The sequence below is a fragment of the Furipterus horrens genome, unplaced genomic scaffold, assembly GCF_987537825.1.
Source record: "Furipterus horrens unplaced genomic scaffold, mFurHor1.1.pri manual_scaffold_13, whole genome shotgun sequence".
NCBI classification, from domain to species: Eukaryota; Metazoa; Chordata; class Mammalia; order Chiroptera; family Furipteridae; genus Furipterus; species Furipterus horrens.
This window is the reverse complement of record NW_028327183.1, coordinates 25,795,139-25,814,286: the sequence shown is the minus strand read 5'-3', so window position 1 is coordinate 25,814,286 and position 19,148 is coordinate 25,795,139. Positions and strand designations below refer to the sequence as shown.

Below are 19,148 nucleotides of genomic sequence, written 5' to 3'. Positions count from 1 at the left end.
ATAGATTTGTAATTATAGCTAGATTAAGGAGATCAAGCTATGTCATCAAACTTTAATCTTCCTCACCATTCTGCTCCCTTTTCTTCTACCATGCTTCATTCTCTACCAGAGTCTCTTTCTGCTGGGCTCTAGAAGCTTCAATTTAATATGGATATTACTAATACCTTTTTCTCTCAATGCCCATTAGTAATCCTCCCACCATTGGGAATCATGATCAGTTCCTTTTGGGTCATGTGTCCATGCCTGAACCAATCATTGGAGCCAAGAGTACAGATTGATTAGCCAACCTGGATCACATGACCATTCTTATGGTGGGGAGGTGGGGTGCCTTGAATGATAGCCTCACCAAAATCCTAACCCCCAAACCCCCCCCAAAAAATACTAGGCAGGCAAAAAAGTAAGCAACTTCAGACCACAAACATATTGAGACCTCCTTATTTTAAACCTTCAAATTAGATTTCTATCTCCCTTCCTTCCCTTTGTTTCTTATTTCTTGATGTGTAATTCTGAGCTGAGTATTGAGCTGGGACTCAGAAATACCCATCTAGTCCTGCCATGGCCATTCATACACCTGAGATCCCAGAGGGAAATACTGGCTTATAAGAAAAACTGGTAGAGAAACACTCCAGAGCAGGTGTCCAGGGGTCCTACCCTTGAGTGGACACCACTGTGTGTGAGCTGGACTGGGGACTATTACTGAGCAGGAGGTAACATTACCCCATCATGGAATTACTCTTCTTCAGAATTACACTATCCAGAATGGCATTCTAAAATATAGTCTTTTTCACCAGTATAATGAAACTAATGAAATTTAATGGTCCATTCTGATAAAATAGCAAACTTTAGTTTAGGCTTTTATTAGCTCCCTATATAATAAAAAAAATTATGTTGTTGCTAGATGCTTTTTCTGATTTTTCCCTGTTATCATGCATCTGTGGTCAGGATGGCCCACTTTCCTACCTCCAGTATAGGGGAAATGCAGAAAAGGAAGAGATAAAGTGGAGTGGTGGGGTTCTGCCTGGGATTTGCATGTAATATTCTGTGGCCAGAAGAGCAGGACTAGGGTAGGGGTGGGGGGATGAAATACTTTTTGCCAGAAGTCATGTTGTTGAATTACCTGCTCGTGATGTCTTCTTCCCCAAATTCAACAAACTGGAGACATATTGGAGACTTCCTTCTGCCATTAGCTATTACTGACTTCTAACTAAGAAACATCCATCAATTATTGTGCAGACAGAGTCAGGGTATGAAGATGTTTGGTCTGCAATACCTGTCCCTTGTTTTCTGAGACTCTATGGGTATTTACTAAAAATGAAATATATTTGAATGCTTATTAATACTTTCAGTTAACTTGGTCTCTTCTAGTTTAAAACAGGGTCTTCCAGATGAATGTGCAGTAGAATTCAAGACCTATCCCTACTCCTTTCTCTTTTTCTTGTCCTCTTCCTCAGAATCTGAGTTCCTATCGCCTGGTATATTTTCCCAGAACCAGGGAAGTGGCACTGTCTTGACTCCACAGGCTTCCAGTTGAATTTCTCAACCTTAATTCAGCCCCCAACTTCAAGGCTGCCCACTGGGTGGCCTTTGTTAAACCATTCCGTTCCCCTCTCAGGCACCCAGATTCTCCATTCCCAGAATTCTTCCCTGCTTTTTCCAGGAGCCTCACTGACTTTTCCATACCTCCCCACTCCGGCCCAAATCCAAGAGAGTCATGATGGGAATGACAGTGAGAAGTTATCAGTCCTTCACTAGCTAATATAGGCCACCTTGTGGGTGCTTTTCCTCTGAGGTATCCTGAAGACTATGGAAGCACTCCTGCAGAAGCCAGTCAGCAGCTTCTCTGTTACTAATTCTCAGACCCATGTGAGTCTCCATTCAGAACCTCTGCCCATGCCTCAGAGTTTTCAACCCCTAGAGGCTGCAGAACAGAAAGCAGGCTCATACTCAGGTTTCAACCTGATGTCTCCAGCTCTGCCCCCTGTCCTCAAAGAGCTTTCTCCCTCCTCCCGTGACCTGACCACACATCCTGTAACCTGTTTACTCTATGCCTTAGAGCTGTGGTTCTCAAACTTGGCTGTGCACCACCTGGAGGGCTCATTAGGACACAAACTGTCAGGCCCACACCCAGAATTTCTGCTTCATTATATGAGTCAGTAGAATAATGGTCCCTAGTAATGATGGTGGCACAAGAGTTCCCAGAATCTGTGAATATGTAACCTCGCACGGTAAAAGAGATTTTGCTGATGTGATTAAATTAAGGATATTAAAGTGGGGAGATTAGCCTGGATTATCTGGGTGGGCCAATATCATCACAAGGATTCTTATAAAAGGGAGGCAGAAGGGTCGGAGTCAGAGAAGGAGGTAAAAGGATGGAAGCAGACATCAGAGTGATGGAGGCACAAGCAAAGAAATACAGAGGCCTTTGGAAGCTAGAAAAGGCAAAAAAATAAATTCCACCCTGGAGCCTACAGAAGGAACAATCTCTGCTGACAACTTGATTTTAGCCCAGTGAGACCCATTTCAGAATTCTGACCTCCAGAACTGTAAAAGAATAAATGTATGTTGTTTTAAGCCGCTGAGTTATTGGGGATGTGTTACAACAGCCACAGGAACCTGAAATGCAATAGGGTTGGCTCCTGAGAAATTGCACATCCAGTAGGTTCTCAGGTGATGCTGATGCTGCAGGTGCAGGAACCACACTCTGAGAACCACTGGCTTATCATAAAACACACACTCCTCAGGTCTCCTCCAAGCTCGGGACTGCAGGTTACACACATCCATGGCCCTCTCAGTGTCTGAACCCTGAAAATGGAAGTGTGGGCCTTGATGACTCATCTCCAAAAAGTGTCTATTTTGGTAATCAATGCCTAACCTGATATTTTTTCTTTTCTTTCTTTCTGTTTTGTCCTAAAGTAATGGTGGAGAACCACTGGGAAGTTGTCATTACCAGCCATTAAAAATGTATCAGAGAACAGACAGTTAGTTTTCAGAGGGGCGGGAGTTTGGGGCTGGGTGAAAATGGTGAAGGGATTAAGAAGTACAAATTGGCTGTTACAGAATAGTCACAGGGATGTAAAATATAGCATATGGAAATATAGTCAATAATATCGTAATAACTATGTATGGGCCAGGTGGGTACTTGAAACATCATGGGGGACCACTCTGTAAAGTCCATGATTTTCTAACCACTATGTTGTACATCTGAAACTAATACAAACAATATGGAATGTAAAGTCTAATTGAAAAATAAAAAATATATAATGTATTAATAATTTCCTAACTACTTATCTCACTATATTGTTACTTATTATTTTATTTTGGAGAAAATTGCAGAGACTGTCAGTTTAATCTACTCTCCTCAAATTTCCGAGATTGGAAAGTAGAAAAAGAACTTGTACATTCCTGAAAGGAAATGGGACAGATGGAGTTTTGTCATGAGCAAGATGTCTGGACTTCTGCTTCCCTCGTACCAAGCTGATATTTCTTGTAATTCCTTTTATGCCCTCTCAGTTCACCAGCTTCCCCCCTTTTGCCTACACTAGGTGAACTTGGTGACACCTCTCTTAGTATCTGACATTGCTGCCTTCAGCCAGGCTTCTCCAGATAATAATGCTGGCTTTCCACCTTGGGATGCTCAGATGCAAGTGACAGAGGTTGTTACTATGGATACCAAACCAGCCAGTCACACAACCTGGGTCTGCCAAAAGGTCTCTGGGGCTTCGCTTGAGATGGGAGACCCTGTCATATTATCTCCAGGGCTCTTGGTAGAGAAAGGGAGAGGAGAAACACAGAGCACTGATTATATACAATAAGCCTAATACCTTGAATGAAGAACAATAGTAACTGTGGAATATCAGTGCACAGTGAGGAAGACTCAGTTTGACTCTTGTCCTTGCCATTTCATCCTCCTCTTATCCCTTTCCACCCTCTCTTTATTTTCTTTCATCTCTCTTTCACTTTCTTCTCGCGTGTCAGATAGTGGAGTCCAAACTGGATTTCAATTCTGACTCTGCCTTTTGCGAGCTATGTGACAATGAACTAGGAACTTAGCCTCTCGGGTCCTTAATTTCCTTAGTCATGAAGTAGAGGTAAAGATACCCACCTCAGTTCTCTGATGAGAACTAGAGAAAATATCTGAAGTCTATCTCCTGCAGAGTTGGTACTCAATCAATGCCCCTCATGGTGGGCATTTCTACCCCCCAGCATTCTCGCCAGTAGGTCCCATTCAACCAACAGAGTTCACAGGAAACATAAAGTAAGAACACAACTTTAATGGTAAGCTCTGGTTTCCCTTTCACTTCAAGACTACAACATTTCCCACTTACTGGCCTACCTGACCTTATTCTTCCAGTTAGGCATGCTTAGTGTTCTAGGCATACTAACATTAAAGTTATGAAATTTTTTGTTAAAATAATCAGATATGCCAGTCGGGCTAAAGGAAACAAAGCAGAGCCACAGGTAAACGCCTGACCCTGGCGTGTAAAAAGTAAAGGGGCTCTTAGCGGAGATGGCATGCCGGATGTCCAGGAGCACAGGGGATACGTCAGAGCTGCAGTGTGTGTTGAAGGAGCTGAGAAAATTCCGTTGCGCAAGGATATAGTCTTGGCCGTACTCCTCCCGCACGTCAGGTGTGAGGTGGTCCAGCATGTCTTTCTCCAGCTTTTCCAACATTTCACTCGTGCCTATGATATCTGGGATGCCAGAGAAAAGGGAGGCTCAGGTGCTGGGAAGGCCCAACCGACACGGTCAACCCCTGAGGGGAAGTAGGCCCTTGTGAACTGGCTTCTGTTGAGAAGGACCAACATTCCCAAACACCTTTTTGAATATGTGCTTTATAACGGTATTTATTATATTTTTAACAGAAAACTGCACCAATGACTGGGTTTTCACAAACTGAGTAGCCCATGTAGCCAGCCACCAGATCAAGAAAAGGAAAAACCATCCTCGAAGCCCCCATTTTCAGCCTCCTTCCCGGAAGCCATTGTCACGATGAACAGATAGAGTAGTTTTGCCTGGCTTTGGACATTATATAAATGGAATCACACATGGCGTTGAGAGATTCATCCATGATATTGTGTGGTCATTCTCATAGTTGCATAGTTTTATATAAATATGCCAAAAACTATTTATCCATTAGTGTACTGTGAAGGGCATCTGGGTTGTTTTCAATTTGGAGCACTTAGAAATCATGCTGTCACAAACATTCCAGTGCCTATGTTCTCATGACTATTATATACAATATAAAATATGTATACAGTAATATTATATATAAAATATGTGTATACATACTGTGAATAAATGAATAATAATAAGATGTATGTTTTTAAAATTCATCTCCTCTGCCTACAGTTTTGTGTGCCTTTCTGCATTTCTCCCTTGTTCGTACAAACATATATACACATACAAGGATTTGGGTCAATTATGTTTTACCAGGAACAAACAGAAAACAGAAAGGATCATACTATACATTTTTTCCAGGAATTTGCTTTCATGTTTGTTTGTTTATTTATTTTTGCCCCATGGTCAGTGGCTATAGATTGAAACCAGAGCTGCAGAATTTTCCACTGAAAAGCTTTTAGTCAGCCACATCTCTTTCAAAGGACCTTCCAGTCCTTCCTAGGAGTCACCATTTTAGGTGGCCCTGCTGCAAGCTGCCTTGCATAGTATGTACTTTTGTATTTTGGCATTTCTTTCTGTAGGTGACAGCCCCCCAAGTGTGGCTGCCCGGTCAAAAGGCACATGCATTTTGAATTTTAATAGCTCCTGCCAGATTTATTTTTCCAAAAAGATTGCAGCAACTCGTGCTCCCTCCTGCCAAGTCTGTAATTGCTCAGGGATTGCTGCAGGGATGAGCCTTTGTTTGTGAGCTTGGTCAACACCCCAATATCAAGACTGCGGGGGAGTCTGGCTGTGAAATGTAATCCAGTGAAATCCAATTATACTCAGGGGAATGTAAACAGGGTTTCAATTGCTCATTTCTCTTTAAGAAGGCACATGCTGTATTTAAAGAAATGATTACCATGGCAATTATTCTGGAGGTTTCTGGGTCATGAGAAACATGTTTGTATGAACTCTTATTCCTCCAACTACCTTTCCCCCAGTCCCTGCTTTCCAGGCTGGGGGATTCCTTTCCTTCTACATTTCTTCTTTAAATAACTCATGGATTTTCTAACCACTCTGTGGAAACCCTATCTAGATTCCCCAAATCTCTCTTTACTGGTGTCAAAGGCACCAGCCTTTTGTCAACCTTCATCTGCCACTTTTGGCGCACACTCACCCATCCCCTGCCACTCTGGGCTACAGACAATTAAGACCTGTCTCTATTTAAACCCCATTTCTGCCTAGTATTGCCTCAGGTCAGCTCTGTGCCTTGGGAAATTTCTTAACTTCTCTGAGTATCAGTTTTCTCCCAAGAAAGTGTGATTATTATAATGCCTGCCTCATAGGATGAAGTGAGATAGTGCATGTCAGGTGCTTAAAACCTGCTAAGCCTGCAATATGTTTCAGCTATTTGTATTGCAGGTACTAAAAAATATGCTATATCTCCTTGCATGTCTTCAGAAGCTCTTTGTGTCCCTGAAGATTCTTATTCTTGCCTCCAACCTCAAGCATTCTCCTCCAGACTTGAGTCCTCAGCTCTCCATTGTCTAGGCTCTTGCCTTCAGAGAGTCCATCAAACATCAGCTTTAAACTGAGATCAGTCTGGTATAAAAGAAAGAATCCAGCACTGCATCTCAGGATCTAGTCTTAGATTCCCCACCATCATGGTGTGCCAGACACCTGTATTGGGTATATATTACCCACCTTATGTTGGTGTCCTCACCTGGAGAATTATGTCAAGTAAACCTACCCCTCAGAACTGTGATGCAGGCTAAGATATATATGGAAAGAGTGGGTCTACAAATTGGAACAATATTTTAGAAAACAGTTTGGTATTATCAATTAAAGTTGAAGATAATTAATCTCTGTGATCCAATCATTCAACTCCTGGGTATGGGCCATAGGAAGAATCATGTACACATGCACCACAGTCTGTGTGACAGAAGGTTTATGGAGGAATTCTTAATAATTGTCCAAAAGTGACCCAAATATCCCACCACCTGTAGAAAAATTGTGGCTTATCCACAATAAAAATGAATGAACCACAGCTGCTCACAACAGAGAGGGAAACAATGTTGAGTGGAAGAAGCCACACACAATAAAATACAAACATGTTGATTCCATTCAAAGGTCAAAATTAGTACAGCCAAACTCTGTTGTTCGGGAATGCATGTATGGATATAACATTGTAAAGAAAAACAAATAAAAGATTATTACAAAAAGTAAGCGGGTGAGCACATGTTGGGGATGGGAGAAGGCTATGACTGGAGAGGATCATATGGTAGCTTCTGGGTGCTGATAATATTTTATTTTTTGATATGGATGTTAAGGACATGAGTTTTCATAATAATTTGTTAAACTATGTGTGTATATAATATATCTCTCAATTATTATAACATCGAAACATCAGGAAAGAATTGTAGGAAGTAGTTAGTGTCTGAGAAGAACAGCTCCCCCCAATTGTTAGCCATAACAATTTCAGTGAATACTCAGACCTCTAGGGCTTGTTCCTTAGTATGTTAGCAACACCTCCCAGTTTGTGGTCTTTTGTTATTAGACAGGCTTTTTTACATCTTTACATTAATCACCAATTAGTTTGATGGCCCAGAACTAAGCGCTGAGCCACAGGGGTGGTCTGCATCTGCCCAGAGTTCAGAAATTCAGGGAGGAGAGAGGAGCAGATAGCCATCTCCTCCCAGGGTAGGAAACAGGTGGGTCACAATCTTCAGAGGGGAGGAGGTGGTGTTTAAAAACTACATGACATTAAAACTTAATTCCTTTGGGGAAGAATGCAGGAGAGCAACCATAGATCGAAGAAAACGAAACTGGCACTTGCCCCTGTATTCTTAAAAACGGCCCACCCATACCAACCCCTCTTTAGCTGACTTCCGAGGAGGCATTCAGTTTGACCAAAACAAAGGACCTTTAGCATCCCTCCCAGGATCAACATTGCAAGGCTCTTAGGCTCGGACACCTACTTGTTTTGAAACCTCCAGGCTGGATGACAGAGACTTTAACTTCCCATTTGGAAAGCTCTTGTCTCATGACTGCCGAAAACATGGTCAGAGCTGCCTTGGATGAGCCATAGGCTGCCAGCTTTGAAAGAGGGACCCCTCCTATGGAAATAATGGGAGAAAAACAAAATCAGGTCTGATGTTTTCATTTAAGATGATGGCTTAAGTATCTCTTAATAAATGATCCTTAATACATGTTAAATATGGACATGAGACATATTTTGTGCTTTCAAATGCTCCCACTGAAAAACTTGAACTTTTGGATAGAGGTGGGATTCAGGCAAGGAAGATGTTCTCCGATGGATGAAGCATGCCCAGCTAAAAAAACTCATTTGCAAAATTCTAAAGTTAAGAGAACAAAGACAAGCACATGTGCAAACCTAGTCTCATGTTTGGTTTAGTGAGAATCACCAAAGGCTGGGAAAGCTGGTAGAACTGGGAAGCTGGAAAGGTAAGACCAGGAAGCCCTGGAGGTCTTCCTCCCAACTCTAGGTAGTTGTGCAAAGGTCCTGGGGATTTTAAGCAGAGCAAAATACCCATGAAGTCATATCTGGCATTTTCTGAAATGTCTATGGTCTCCTGAAGCCAGATGGTTGCTTTTTATTTTTTTTTTTCATTTAAAAATTAAGATATAATTGATATACAATAAACTACTCATATTTAAAGTACACAATCTGATAAATTTAGACATATGTATATACTAAGGAAACCACACAATCAAGATAGTGAACATGTCCATCATCCCCCAAAACTTCCTCATCCCCCTTTCTACTCCCTCCCCTGCTGCACAGCAGGTAAAAACTTAGTGTGTGATTAAAAAGAAAATGAGATGATGAAATGTATGAAGCAAAATGCACACACAAGTGTAAGTAAAACTGGAAAAATCTGAATAAAATTGGTGCATTATGTCATTATTAGTATGCTGGTTATAGTATTGTACTATAGTTTTGCAAAATTTTACCATCAGAGGAAACTGGGTAAATGGTACATAAGATCTCTCTTACTCTTTCTTACAACTTTAGTAAACCTACAATGATCTCAATAAAATTTCAATTAAAAAAAAAAAAGAGCATACTATCTGCAACCCCATGTTCATTGCAGCATTTGCAATAGTCAGGACATGGAAACAACCAAAGTATTCATCAACAGATGAATGAATAAAGCAAACATGGCATAATATATGCAAAGGACTATTGTTTAGCCATAAAAAAAGAGATTCTTCCACTTGCAACAACATGAATGTATCTTGAGGGCCTTAAGGGCATTATGCTAAGTGAAATAAGTCAGACAAAGAAAGACAAATACCGTATGATCTCAGGGAGCAGCAGTTACAAATGGGATTCTGGAACCAGCACTGTGTTCAAGTTCCTAGCCCTTCCTCCCCTGGCGTATTGCTGGTCAGTCGGTGTAGAACCCTAACCTTTCCTCACTAGAGATAACATCTAGGCCTCAATTGCATTTCAGCTCCAGGCCCAGAAAAGCAGCAAAACCAGGCAGGTGACAGTGACACCAGGACCATCTGCGATGACTAATGACCCTCTCCCTAGTGCTGACCAATCAATAGAGATCACAACCCTGAAAGGCACACACCAGGGAAAGCTGATGAATATTCTATTGAAATCTCCCCTGAACTCCCAGCCTTTAAAAACCCTCAAAAAGAAGGTCCCAAAAAGAGGTTCCCCCTCTTCTTCCCTCTCAGGAGAGCATCTCTTATACCCTAAGGGTCCTCACAAGACTTGCAACCAGGGGAGCAATGGGCAGTGGCAGCTAATCCCTGGCTAATCCCTTGAATTTGTCCCAAATTCCCCTTTTCTCTGACTCTCCCAGGAGCTGACAGCAGCCCCACCTTGGCTCAGTGCTTTCCCATAATGTTTCTAGAGAGCAAAGCAGTCCCGCCGAGTCTCTCTCCTGTTGCTTCTTCTATCCTAGGCCCTTTCTTGTTTCACTGTCTCCAGCTTTAATAAACATCCTCTCAAAATCACCCAGATTAGGATTGTGAAATCTTTCCTGCACAAAGTCAAGAACCCCCACACTACTGGCCGGCCCTAGGCAGACCTACTCTAGGTCAGTCCCCTTTCTGGTAACAGTGCAACTGAGACCAGCAGCAGCAGCTGAGAACTTGTTAAAAATGCAAATCTTCAGATCCCACTCCAGACCTACTGAGTCAATAATTCTGGGGTGGATGCAGAACTTTTTCTTATTGTGGTAAAATACATATACCATAAAATTCACCTATAAACATTTTAAGGTGTACAATTCAGTGGCATTTAGTACTTTCACAATTTTGCGCAACCATTACTACTGTCTAGTTCCATAATATTTTCATATTTTTATCTTATTTTTAATTTTAATTTATTTTTAGAGAGAGGGGAAGGGAGGGAGAAAGAGAGGGAGAAAAACATCAGTTGGTTGCCTCTCACACGCCCCAACCAGAGGCCTGGACTGCAACCCAGGCAAGTGCCTGACTGGGAATCAAACCAGCAATCTTTCAGTTCACAGGCTGGTGTTCGATCCACTGTGCCACAGCAGCCAGGGCTCCATAATATTTTCAATGTTCCAAAAGAAAACCCCATGCCCATTATGCAGTCACTTCTCATTCCCTTTCTCCTCAACCCAACAGCCATTAATAGCCTTCCTATCTTCATGGGTTTGCCTATTTTGAACATTTCATATAAATAATATCATCCAGTATGTGGCCTTCTGTGCTTGGCTTCTGTCACTTATCATATTTTGTCAAGGTTCATCCATTCTGTACCATGTATCAGTGTTCCATTTCTATTTATGGATTAATAATATTCCAGTGTATGGCTAGACCACATTGTGTTTGTCAATTCATCAGCTCATGAACACTTCAATTGTTTCCACCTCTGGATATCATGCTTAAAGATACTACAAACATCTGAGTACAAGTTGTTGTTTGAACACCTGTTTCTTGTTCTCTTGCATGCATACTTAGTAGTAGGATAGCTAGGACATATGATAACTGTTTAACTTATTGAGAAACCACCACATGTTTTCCACAGAGGCTGAATAATTTTACATTCTTATCAACAATTAAGGAGACTTCCAATTTCTCCACACCCTTGCCATCAAGTGCTGTGTTCTGGTTTTGTTTTGTTTTGTTTTTAAGATTTTATTTATTTATTTTTAGGGAGAGGGGAAGGGGGGAGAAAGAGAGGGAGAGAAACATCACTGTGTGGTTGACTCTCACTCGCGCCCCCAACTGGGGACCTGGCCTGCAACCCAGGCATGTGCCCTGACTGGGAATTGAACTGGCAACCTCTTAGTTCTCAATCCACTGAGCCACACCAGCCAGGGCTGTTTTTGTTTTGTTTTTTATTATTATTATTATAGTTACCCTAGTGGGTGTGAAATGTGATCTCATTGTAGTTTTGATTTCCTGCAGTTGTGTTTAAGTAGTCCTCCTGGTGATTTTAATAATCTGAAGTTTGAGAAAGTTGCCCCCAAGGGTAGTAGCATTCCCTTAGGAACTAGTTATAGAAATGCAGGCTCTTAGGAACCCCGCAAACCAATCAGTCAAAATCTTCATTTTAATAAAGATTTTCAGGTGATCACTACACATAGTAGTATTGGATTGGCCAAAAGTTCGTTTAGTTTTTTCTGTACAATGGCTCTAATAGTGCTTAGTTGTCTTTAACTTCATTTGAAACAATTTTGTTAGATTGTATGGTGACAGCTGTTATATCAGTGTGCATTTAAAAAAACTTAATATTGAAGATGTAAGTAAATACACAACATTCTTGGCATATTATGCTTTATTATTTCAAAAAAGGTTAAAACACAACTGAAATGCAAAAATATAATTTGTGCAATATACGGAGAAAATGCTGTGACTGAGCGAATGTGTCAGAAGTGGTTTGCAAAGTTTCTTGGTACTATTGACATTTTCGCCAAATAATCCTTTGCTGTGGGGCTGCCTGATGCATTAGAAAATGTTTCGCAGCACCCCTGGCCTCTACCCATGAGAAGCCAATAGCGAGAGATAGCTGACATAATACATCCAAATCTATAAAGGTATTGGTGAAAATGAAAAATGTGTCTTTTATTTTACGGAAACAAACTAAATGAACATTTTGGCCAACCCGATATTTGAGAAGCGCTGGGGTAAGAAACAGGCAGCCCTAAATCACTAACACTTCCTAATCATCTTTAAACATACACTAGAATTACGGTCTCTGTTTTTTTGCCTTGGTTGTCCGGTATGTCTTTTTTGATAGTCTAGAAAAGTGAAAGAACACAGAATTTAGAGTAAAAGAGACAGACCAGGTTACCAACCCTGACTCCAGCACTTACCAGCTGGATAATCCTAGGTGAGTGTGCTTGATATAGAAAAGGAATTCATGCCGGCATTCTGCAGACCTTATAATTGAATGACTTCTGGTGTGCAGGCATCTAATACAGTTTAGCGCAGAAGAGTTCACTCAGTCTTGTTCTATTCTTTCCAACTTGCCACACTAGCCCTGGCCTCTGTGTGAGAGTTCCAGGGAAGCCACTCTTAGCTTTGGCTTCCTCTCACATCACAGAGCAGCTGAGGGACTGGCTGAATGATTTTCCAGTTGACTGATTTCCTTAAGGCAGCCAGCTCAGCACACAATAGTCCAGGAATGACCCCCAATCAACTTTTCTGACTAAGTAAGACCAGGTCCAAAGCTGGAACCATGAACTCTGCCAGATACCTATGATTTACAGACTTGTAACAGTCTCCAAGGCCACTTACTTTGGTGTAAAGTAATTTTAATGCATTTTAACCAGTAACCGTGCTAAAGACTCGGAACCAACAATGCACTTATATCTAAAGCCAAGGTCAGAGGTTCTCAGTTGAGGGTGATTTTGCCTGGAGACCCCCCTTCCCCAGTGTGGCAACATCTGAAGATTTGTCAGCCATGCGGGTGGATGCTACTTACATCTAGTGGGCTAAAGAACACAGATTCTGTTACACATCCTACAATGCATTGGACGGCTCCACCCCCACCCCAGAAGTAGCATTTCCCAAATATCAATAAGGCTGAGGTTGTGAAACACTGCCCTAGACTCAGGTGCTGGGTCACCCTATCATTATCATGGACACATAGACAAGTGAGGTGACCTGACCCAGATCACCCAGCCAGTAACAAAAGAACAGGATTCAAGCCACAACTGGCTAAAAGCCCTGAGGCCTGAGTTGTTTTATGAGGTTTGTTTTTAACCATTCTCATTCAAGTGATGCTTGCAGCTGCATGTACACAGGTTTTACTCTGCAACTTCGTAAGAGGCAAACTGGCAAGAAAAAGCTTTTAGGACTCTCAAACATAAGATTTTTCAAGCGCCCTTTGTGCAATGAATCAGAATTACCTCCAAATTTCTCTCTTCCACGGATAAATATTTATCTAACTGCCTTGCCAGGATTTGTGTTAAAGAACTATTATATTACTGTGGCAAGGGTGGTAAACATAATTACAGGAGATAAAATTCTACCAGCAAAGGTATAGTCAACTCTAAAAGTAGTAACTTGTCGGGGGCAAGAGTGTGACAGGGAGCATGCAGCAGGATGCACAGTAACTCATTGTCACAGTCGGTAGTGGTGATGCCAGCAACTGGCGGGACAAAAAGCCACAGATGCACATATAGCCGGCCTCTTCCCCAGATACCATGGAGGATGGCTTTTGGGTCTTTAACTCACTACACATTGGCTACGGCTGATGCTTAAGCATGTGTCATTTCATCTCATCTCACCACAACCCTAAGAAGAAGCAGTTATTATCCCCATGGTAAAATGAGAAAGCTGCATCTCAGGTGGTCAGGACTTTGAACCAGGTCACTCAGTTGTCAGTGGTAAAGACAGCATTACAATATGGGCAGTTTTTCTCCACTCTGTTTGGGTGGCTTCCTAACCTTTTTTTGTTTGTTTTTTTGTTTGTTTGTTTGTTTAATCTTCACCTAAGTATATGTTTATTGACTTTAGAGAGAGAAGAAAGGGGAGAGAAAGAGAGAGAGAAACATCAATGTAAGAGAGAAACATTGATCAGTTGCCTCCTGTATGTGCCCCAACAAAGAATAGAACCTGCAACCTAGGTATATGCCCTGACTGGGAATCAAACCCGCAAACATTTGCTGCACATGACAATGCTCCAACCAACTGTGCCACCCAGCCAGCTCTCCCCTCCTTTTTGAAACCTGATTCTACCTGATGTCTCTCTCACTCTTTCTGTTTCTTATTCCTTACTTTAGAGATGGAAAATATGGGAGAGAAGGATATATTCATAATATGGTTTACTTTTCAATGTATCTCCTAGAAAAGCATGTAAAGAAGCAATGTTTCTCTCCTATCCCAATCTTTGTAAGAGCAAGGCAGGAGTGTCAGAGTCGAGGAAAAATTGGAATATCAAGGAAGAGGCCAAGAGCCAAGGGATGTAGGTGGCTTCTAGAGGCTGGAAAAGTCAGGGGAATTGGTCCTCCCTTATGGATTCCGGAAGGAATGCAGTCCTGATGATACCATGATTCTAGCCTGGTGAGACCTCTCACCTTTAGAACTATAAGAGAAATTCATGAGGTGTAGTCACTAAATTTGTGGTTATTTGTCATAGCAACAATAGTAAAGTAATATGCCTTGGTTGTTAGTGCATCTACCCTTCCTTCCTGCCTTCCATCATTCCCTTCCCCCACATACATAGCCCCCAAAAAACAACTGTGGTGACTGTCCTTCATACCCAACATTGGCTATCCATATTGAGGCTCACTCTGCCCCAGGCCTTCCAAGCCCTCCTACATGATATCTTTAATTATATGCATGCAGTGTCATATACATGGGCATTGTTTATGAAAGGGAGATTGACTCAAGTTGTTGGCTATCTGTTCTCTGACATGGAGAAAAATGAGTCATAAAATGTCTCACTCTCACCCAATTATCAAAATTGCAATTGATGGGAAGGAGTGTATGGAAAACACTAGTAGGGAGTCAACTGAGACATGCGGCTCAGACTGGGCCAACAGGATGAAGAAATTTATCTGCTCATTTCACAGGGAACAAAATAGTATGCCAACTTCAGGGAGGTTCAAAAACAGGCTACCTGTTTTTGATCAGAATTTCCTATCCAGATCTAGAACGTGTGTGTATTGGCAATCATGTTGTGAAAAGAGGCAACAATCCTAAGTCCCCAGTAATGAATAGATGAGTTAGAAGGTATGTTAGAGTTTGTACATAAAAATATTTGAAAGGAGAGAAAGGTTTCATTGTGTTAAGATCAACAGTAGAGCATTCTGGCCAAGATGGAGGCATAGATACACACACTGCATCCCTCTTCACAACTAAGAAGAATACAACTACCTCAAAACTGGAGACAACCAGAAGTTCTAGAAAACTGAGCTGCATTGAAGTCCAACAAACATATAAAAAAGAAATACTCAGCCCTGGCTGCTGTGGCTCAGTGGAGATTGAGTGTCAGCCTGCAAGCCATGTGTCACTGGTTCGATTCCCAGTCAGGGCACATGACTAGGTTGCATGTTAGGTCCCCAGTTGGGAGCAAGAGGGAGAGGGAACCACACAGTGATGTTTCTCTCCCTCTCTTTCTCCTTTCCCCTCTCTCTAAAAATAAAATAAATAAACAAACAAATAAATAAATAAATTATTTTTTAAAAAATAAGAAGAAATACTCATCCAGACAGGTAGGAGGGGAGAGCTGGAGTGGAGAGGATGGGATGTGAAGGTGGCAGTGGCAGTGGCAGCAGTGACAGTGGATGTGGCCAGCCAGCAGAAAGTGCAGTCACACATTTAAAAAAGTAGTAAGAGACACCTGGAGAGCACTCCCAGCACCAGACCAGACCACACAGCTCACAGTTCCAGCACCAGAAAAGATAAAGCCTCATAGCTTCTGACTGTGAAAACAAATGGGGGTTGGAGCAGCAGAAGAAACTGCCAGTCACTCAGCAGAGTTCATTTGTTTAGAGGTCTCCATGGTCCTAGAATGTCCACAGACCCGCTCGTTCTGGGAACCATGGCCAGGACAACAGCTAGAGAGATGCCAGTCCCATACAGGAAGTAGGAGAAGTGCCTGGAAAAGGAGCAAGTGATGATCAAGTGGCATTGTGCCCTCTCAGACCCCTCCCCAACATACAGTGCCACAACGTGGTGAAATGCGTCACTCAGTATTGAAAAATACCTAAGGCTCCACCTCTTGCAATGTAACAGGTGTGACAGTTCTACCAAAGACACAGAGGCAAATACAGAAGCCTCTCAAGATGATGAGACAGAGAAGTATGGCCCCAAAGAGGGAACAGATCAAGGTTCCAGTGGAAGAACTAAGCGACAAGGAGATAGCCAAACTACCAGAAGTGGAGTGCAAAACATTGGTGGTAAAGATGCTCACAGACTTGATATTCTTGAGTATGGCAAACACAGAAGGGAAAAGAGAAAGCTAGGCTAAGTGAAACTAAGGAAAATCCACATGAAACCAATGGTGAAAGGAAGGAAACCAATGTTCAAGTCAATGGATTGGAACATAAGGAAGAAATAATCAGTCAACTAATACAGAATGAAGAAACAAAAATTGAAAAAAAAATTAGGAGAGGCTTAGTAACCTCTGGGAGAATTTCAAATGTGCCAACATCCAAATCATAGGGGTGCCAGAAGGAGAAGAGTAAGAATAAGAAATTGAAAGCTTGTGTGAAAATAAAATGAAGGAAAACTTCCAAAATTTGGTGAAGGAAATAGACACAAGTTCAGGAAGCACAGAGAGTCCCAAACAAGTTGAGCCCAAAGAGGACCACACAAAGATATGTCATAATTAAAATGCCAAAGTTTCGAGATAAAGAGAGAATCTTAAAAGCAGCAAGAGAAAACTAGAGAGTTATCTACAAAGGGATTCCTATAAGTCTATCAGCTTATTTCTCAAAAGAAACTTTGCAGGCAAGAAGGGAACTGGCAAGAAGTATTCCAAGTGATGAAAAGCAAGGACCTACAACCAAGATTACTTTATTCAGCAAAGCTATCATTTAGAATGGAAGGGCAGATAAAGTGCTTTCTAGACAAGGTAAAGCTAAAGGGCTTCATCATCGCCAAGCCATTATTATATGCAATGTTAAGGGGACTTATTTAAGAAAAAGAAGATCAAAATTATGAACATCAAAATGACACAAACTCACAACTATCAACAACACAACCTAAGAAAACAACCAGAATAGGAACAGAATCATAGGTATGGAGATCATTTGGAGTGTTATCAGCTGGAAGGGGGAAGAGGGAGAAATGGGGAAATGGTGCAGGGATTAAGAAGCATAATTGGTAGGTACAAAATAGACAGGGGGAAGTTAAGAATAGTATAGGAAAGGGTGAAGCCAAAGAACTTATATGCACAACTATGGACATGAACTAAAGGGGTGAGATTGCTGGAGGGAAGGGAGGTACTGGGTGGAGGAGGGAAAAGGGCAAAGAAATTGTGAAAATTGTAATAGGATAATCAATAAAATATACTTTTTTAAAAATCGACAGTAAACATATAATTTGACTAATCTTGACCCAGACCTGGTTGGACATGTCCTACTTTCTCGTTCAGCCCACAAAGAATGCAGTGAGCCATGTCTCACATGACAGGCACTGCACAACCTTGTGGGAAAAGGCCAACTCACCTGCCATGCTGCTGATGTTCACCAGCCTCCCCTTGGATTTCCTAAGAAGAGGCAAAAATGCCTTCGTGACTTCCACGGCCCCGAAGAAGTTCACAGCCATGCATTGCTTATAGTGGTTCATGGGAATGAGCTCCCCATCAGCAGGTAAGCCAAGGATCCCAGCATTGTTGACCACAGCCCACAGTCCTGGGAACAGAAAATAACAGCTTTGAGGCTGAGCCAGACTACAGAGCAGGACGGTTTATAACACTTCAAGTTCAGGAGTCAAAAGGACCCCTCTGAGGTTTAGGATCTAGACAGATAACTTAAACTCTTGAACCTCAGTCTCCTTGAATACTACGACCACCTACCATGAGGGGTTATGTGGGAGTAATTTGTAAAATATCAAGCAATATTTTTGGAGGCATTTTTTTTCTGCTTTGAAGCACTTTTCTACATCTATGCAGCTAGATAAGAGTCTGCCTCATGCTTCTCCCTCCAAGGGGTGTGCAGAGACAGTATAATATCTTTAGGATAATGCAGAATAACAGAAGAGCCTGCCTTCCCTTTTCCTTAGACAAGAAGATACCCTAGTCCCAGGAAACAGAAAAAATAGAGGAAAAGGGCCAAGAGCTTGAAAGATTACAGAGACCCTGAGCCTTATTCCTTTCCCCAACCAGCCTGATCCCCTTGATCAGAATCATCAGGAGGGCTTATTCAAACACAGATTGATGGGCCCCCCTCCAGACACTCTGATTTGGGATGTCTGGTGTAGGTCCTGGTAATCTGCATTTCTAAGAAGTTCCCATGTGATGCTGACACTGGGCTGGACCACACTTGGAGGACCACTGTCTACAAGTAGTGGTTTTCAACCTGGACTGCACATTAGGCTCATCTGGGAAGCTTTCTAAGGCCTCAATGTCCAGGCCACATCCCAACCAATTAGACCAGGACTCTGAGGTAGTGGAGAGAGGGGGCCTTGATATTAGCTGTTTTCAAAATTTCCCAGGTAACTCCAATACACAGGCTTGGGAATCACTACCGTAAATAGTAAGAAAGAGGTAAACAAACAACAACAACAACAAAAAAAAAACCTCTAGATGTTTCAGGGATTGAGGGATCTGAAGCAGAGGTGAGTAATCTTGAACCTCTTTATCTGAGAGAAACAGAGGTGACAGGACCCAGGCTGTCTTTAGCTCAACAGACCCATGACATATTGTCTGAGTTCCTCAAGTCTCAGCATGATTTAGAACAGCGTTTCTTGTTTCTTGTTTTAAATAGGTAAATAGTTTTTATTTAATATATATTTTATTTATTTATTTATTTATGGGGACCCCTGATCTGTAACAATTTCCTTCTCTCAGACCTAAGACCCTTTATAATCTTATAAAAAACAATGGGTGAAGGTCTTATTCTCCTCTACCTGCTTCAAGC

The 19,148-nt window shown here is 41.8% G+C and overlaps 1 protein-coding gene across 2 annotated transcripts in view; it reads right to left on the bottom strand.

Moving 5' to 3' along the window:
- Positions 1-4,256: 4,256 nt before the first annotated feature.
- Positions 4,257-19,148, bottom strand: part of HSD17B2 (hydroxysteroid 17-beta dehydrogenase 2) — a 56,855-nt gene continuing 41,963 nt past the window's right edge. The window contains exons 3-5 of one of the 2 annotated variants that reach the window (XM_090259883.1): positions 17,736-17,921; positions 8,079-8,216; positions 4,257-4,691 (exon numbers count right to left, since the gene is read on the bottom strand). In XM_090259883.1, coding sequence (XP_090116009.1) covers positions 4,330-4,691; positions 8,079-8,216; positions 17,736-17,921 — 686 coding nt within the window. In that variant the 3' untranslated portion in view covers positions 4,257-4,329. The remainder of the gene's footprint in view (positions 4,692-8,078; positions 8,217-17,735; positions 17,922-19,148) is intronic. The other variant, XM_090259884.1, reaches the window with a different exon arrangement.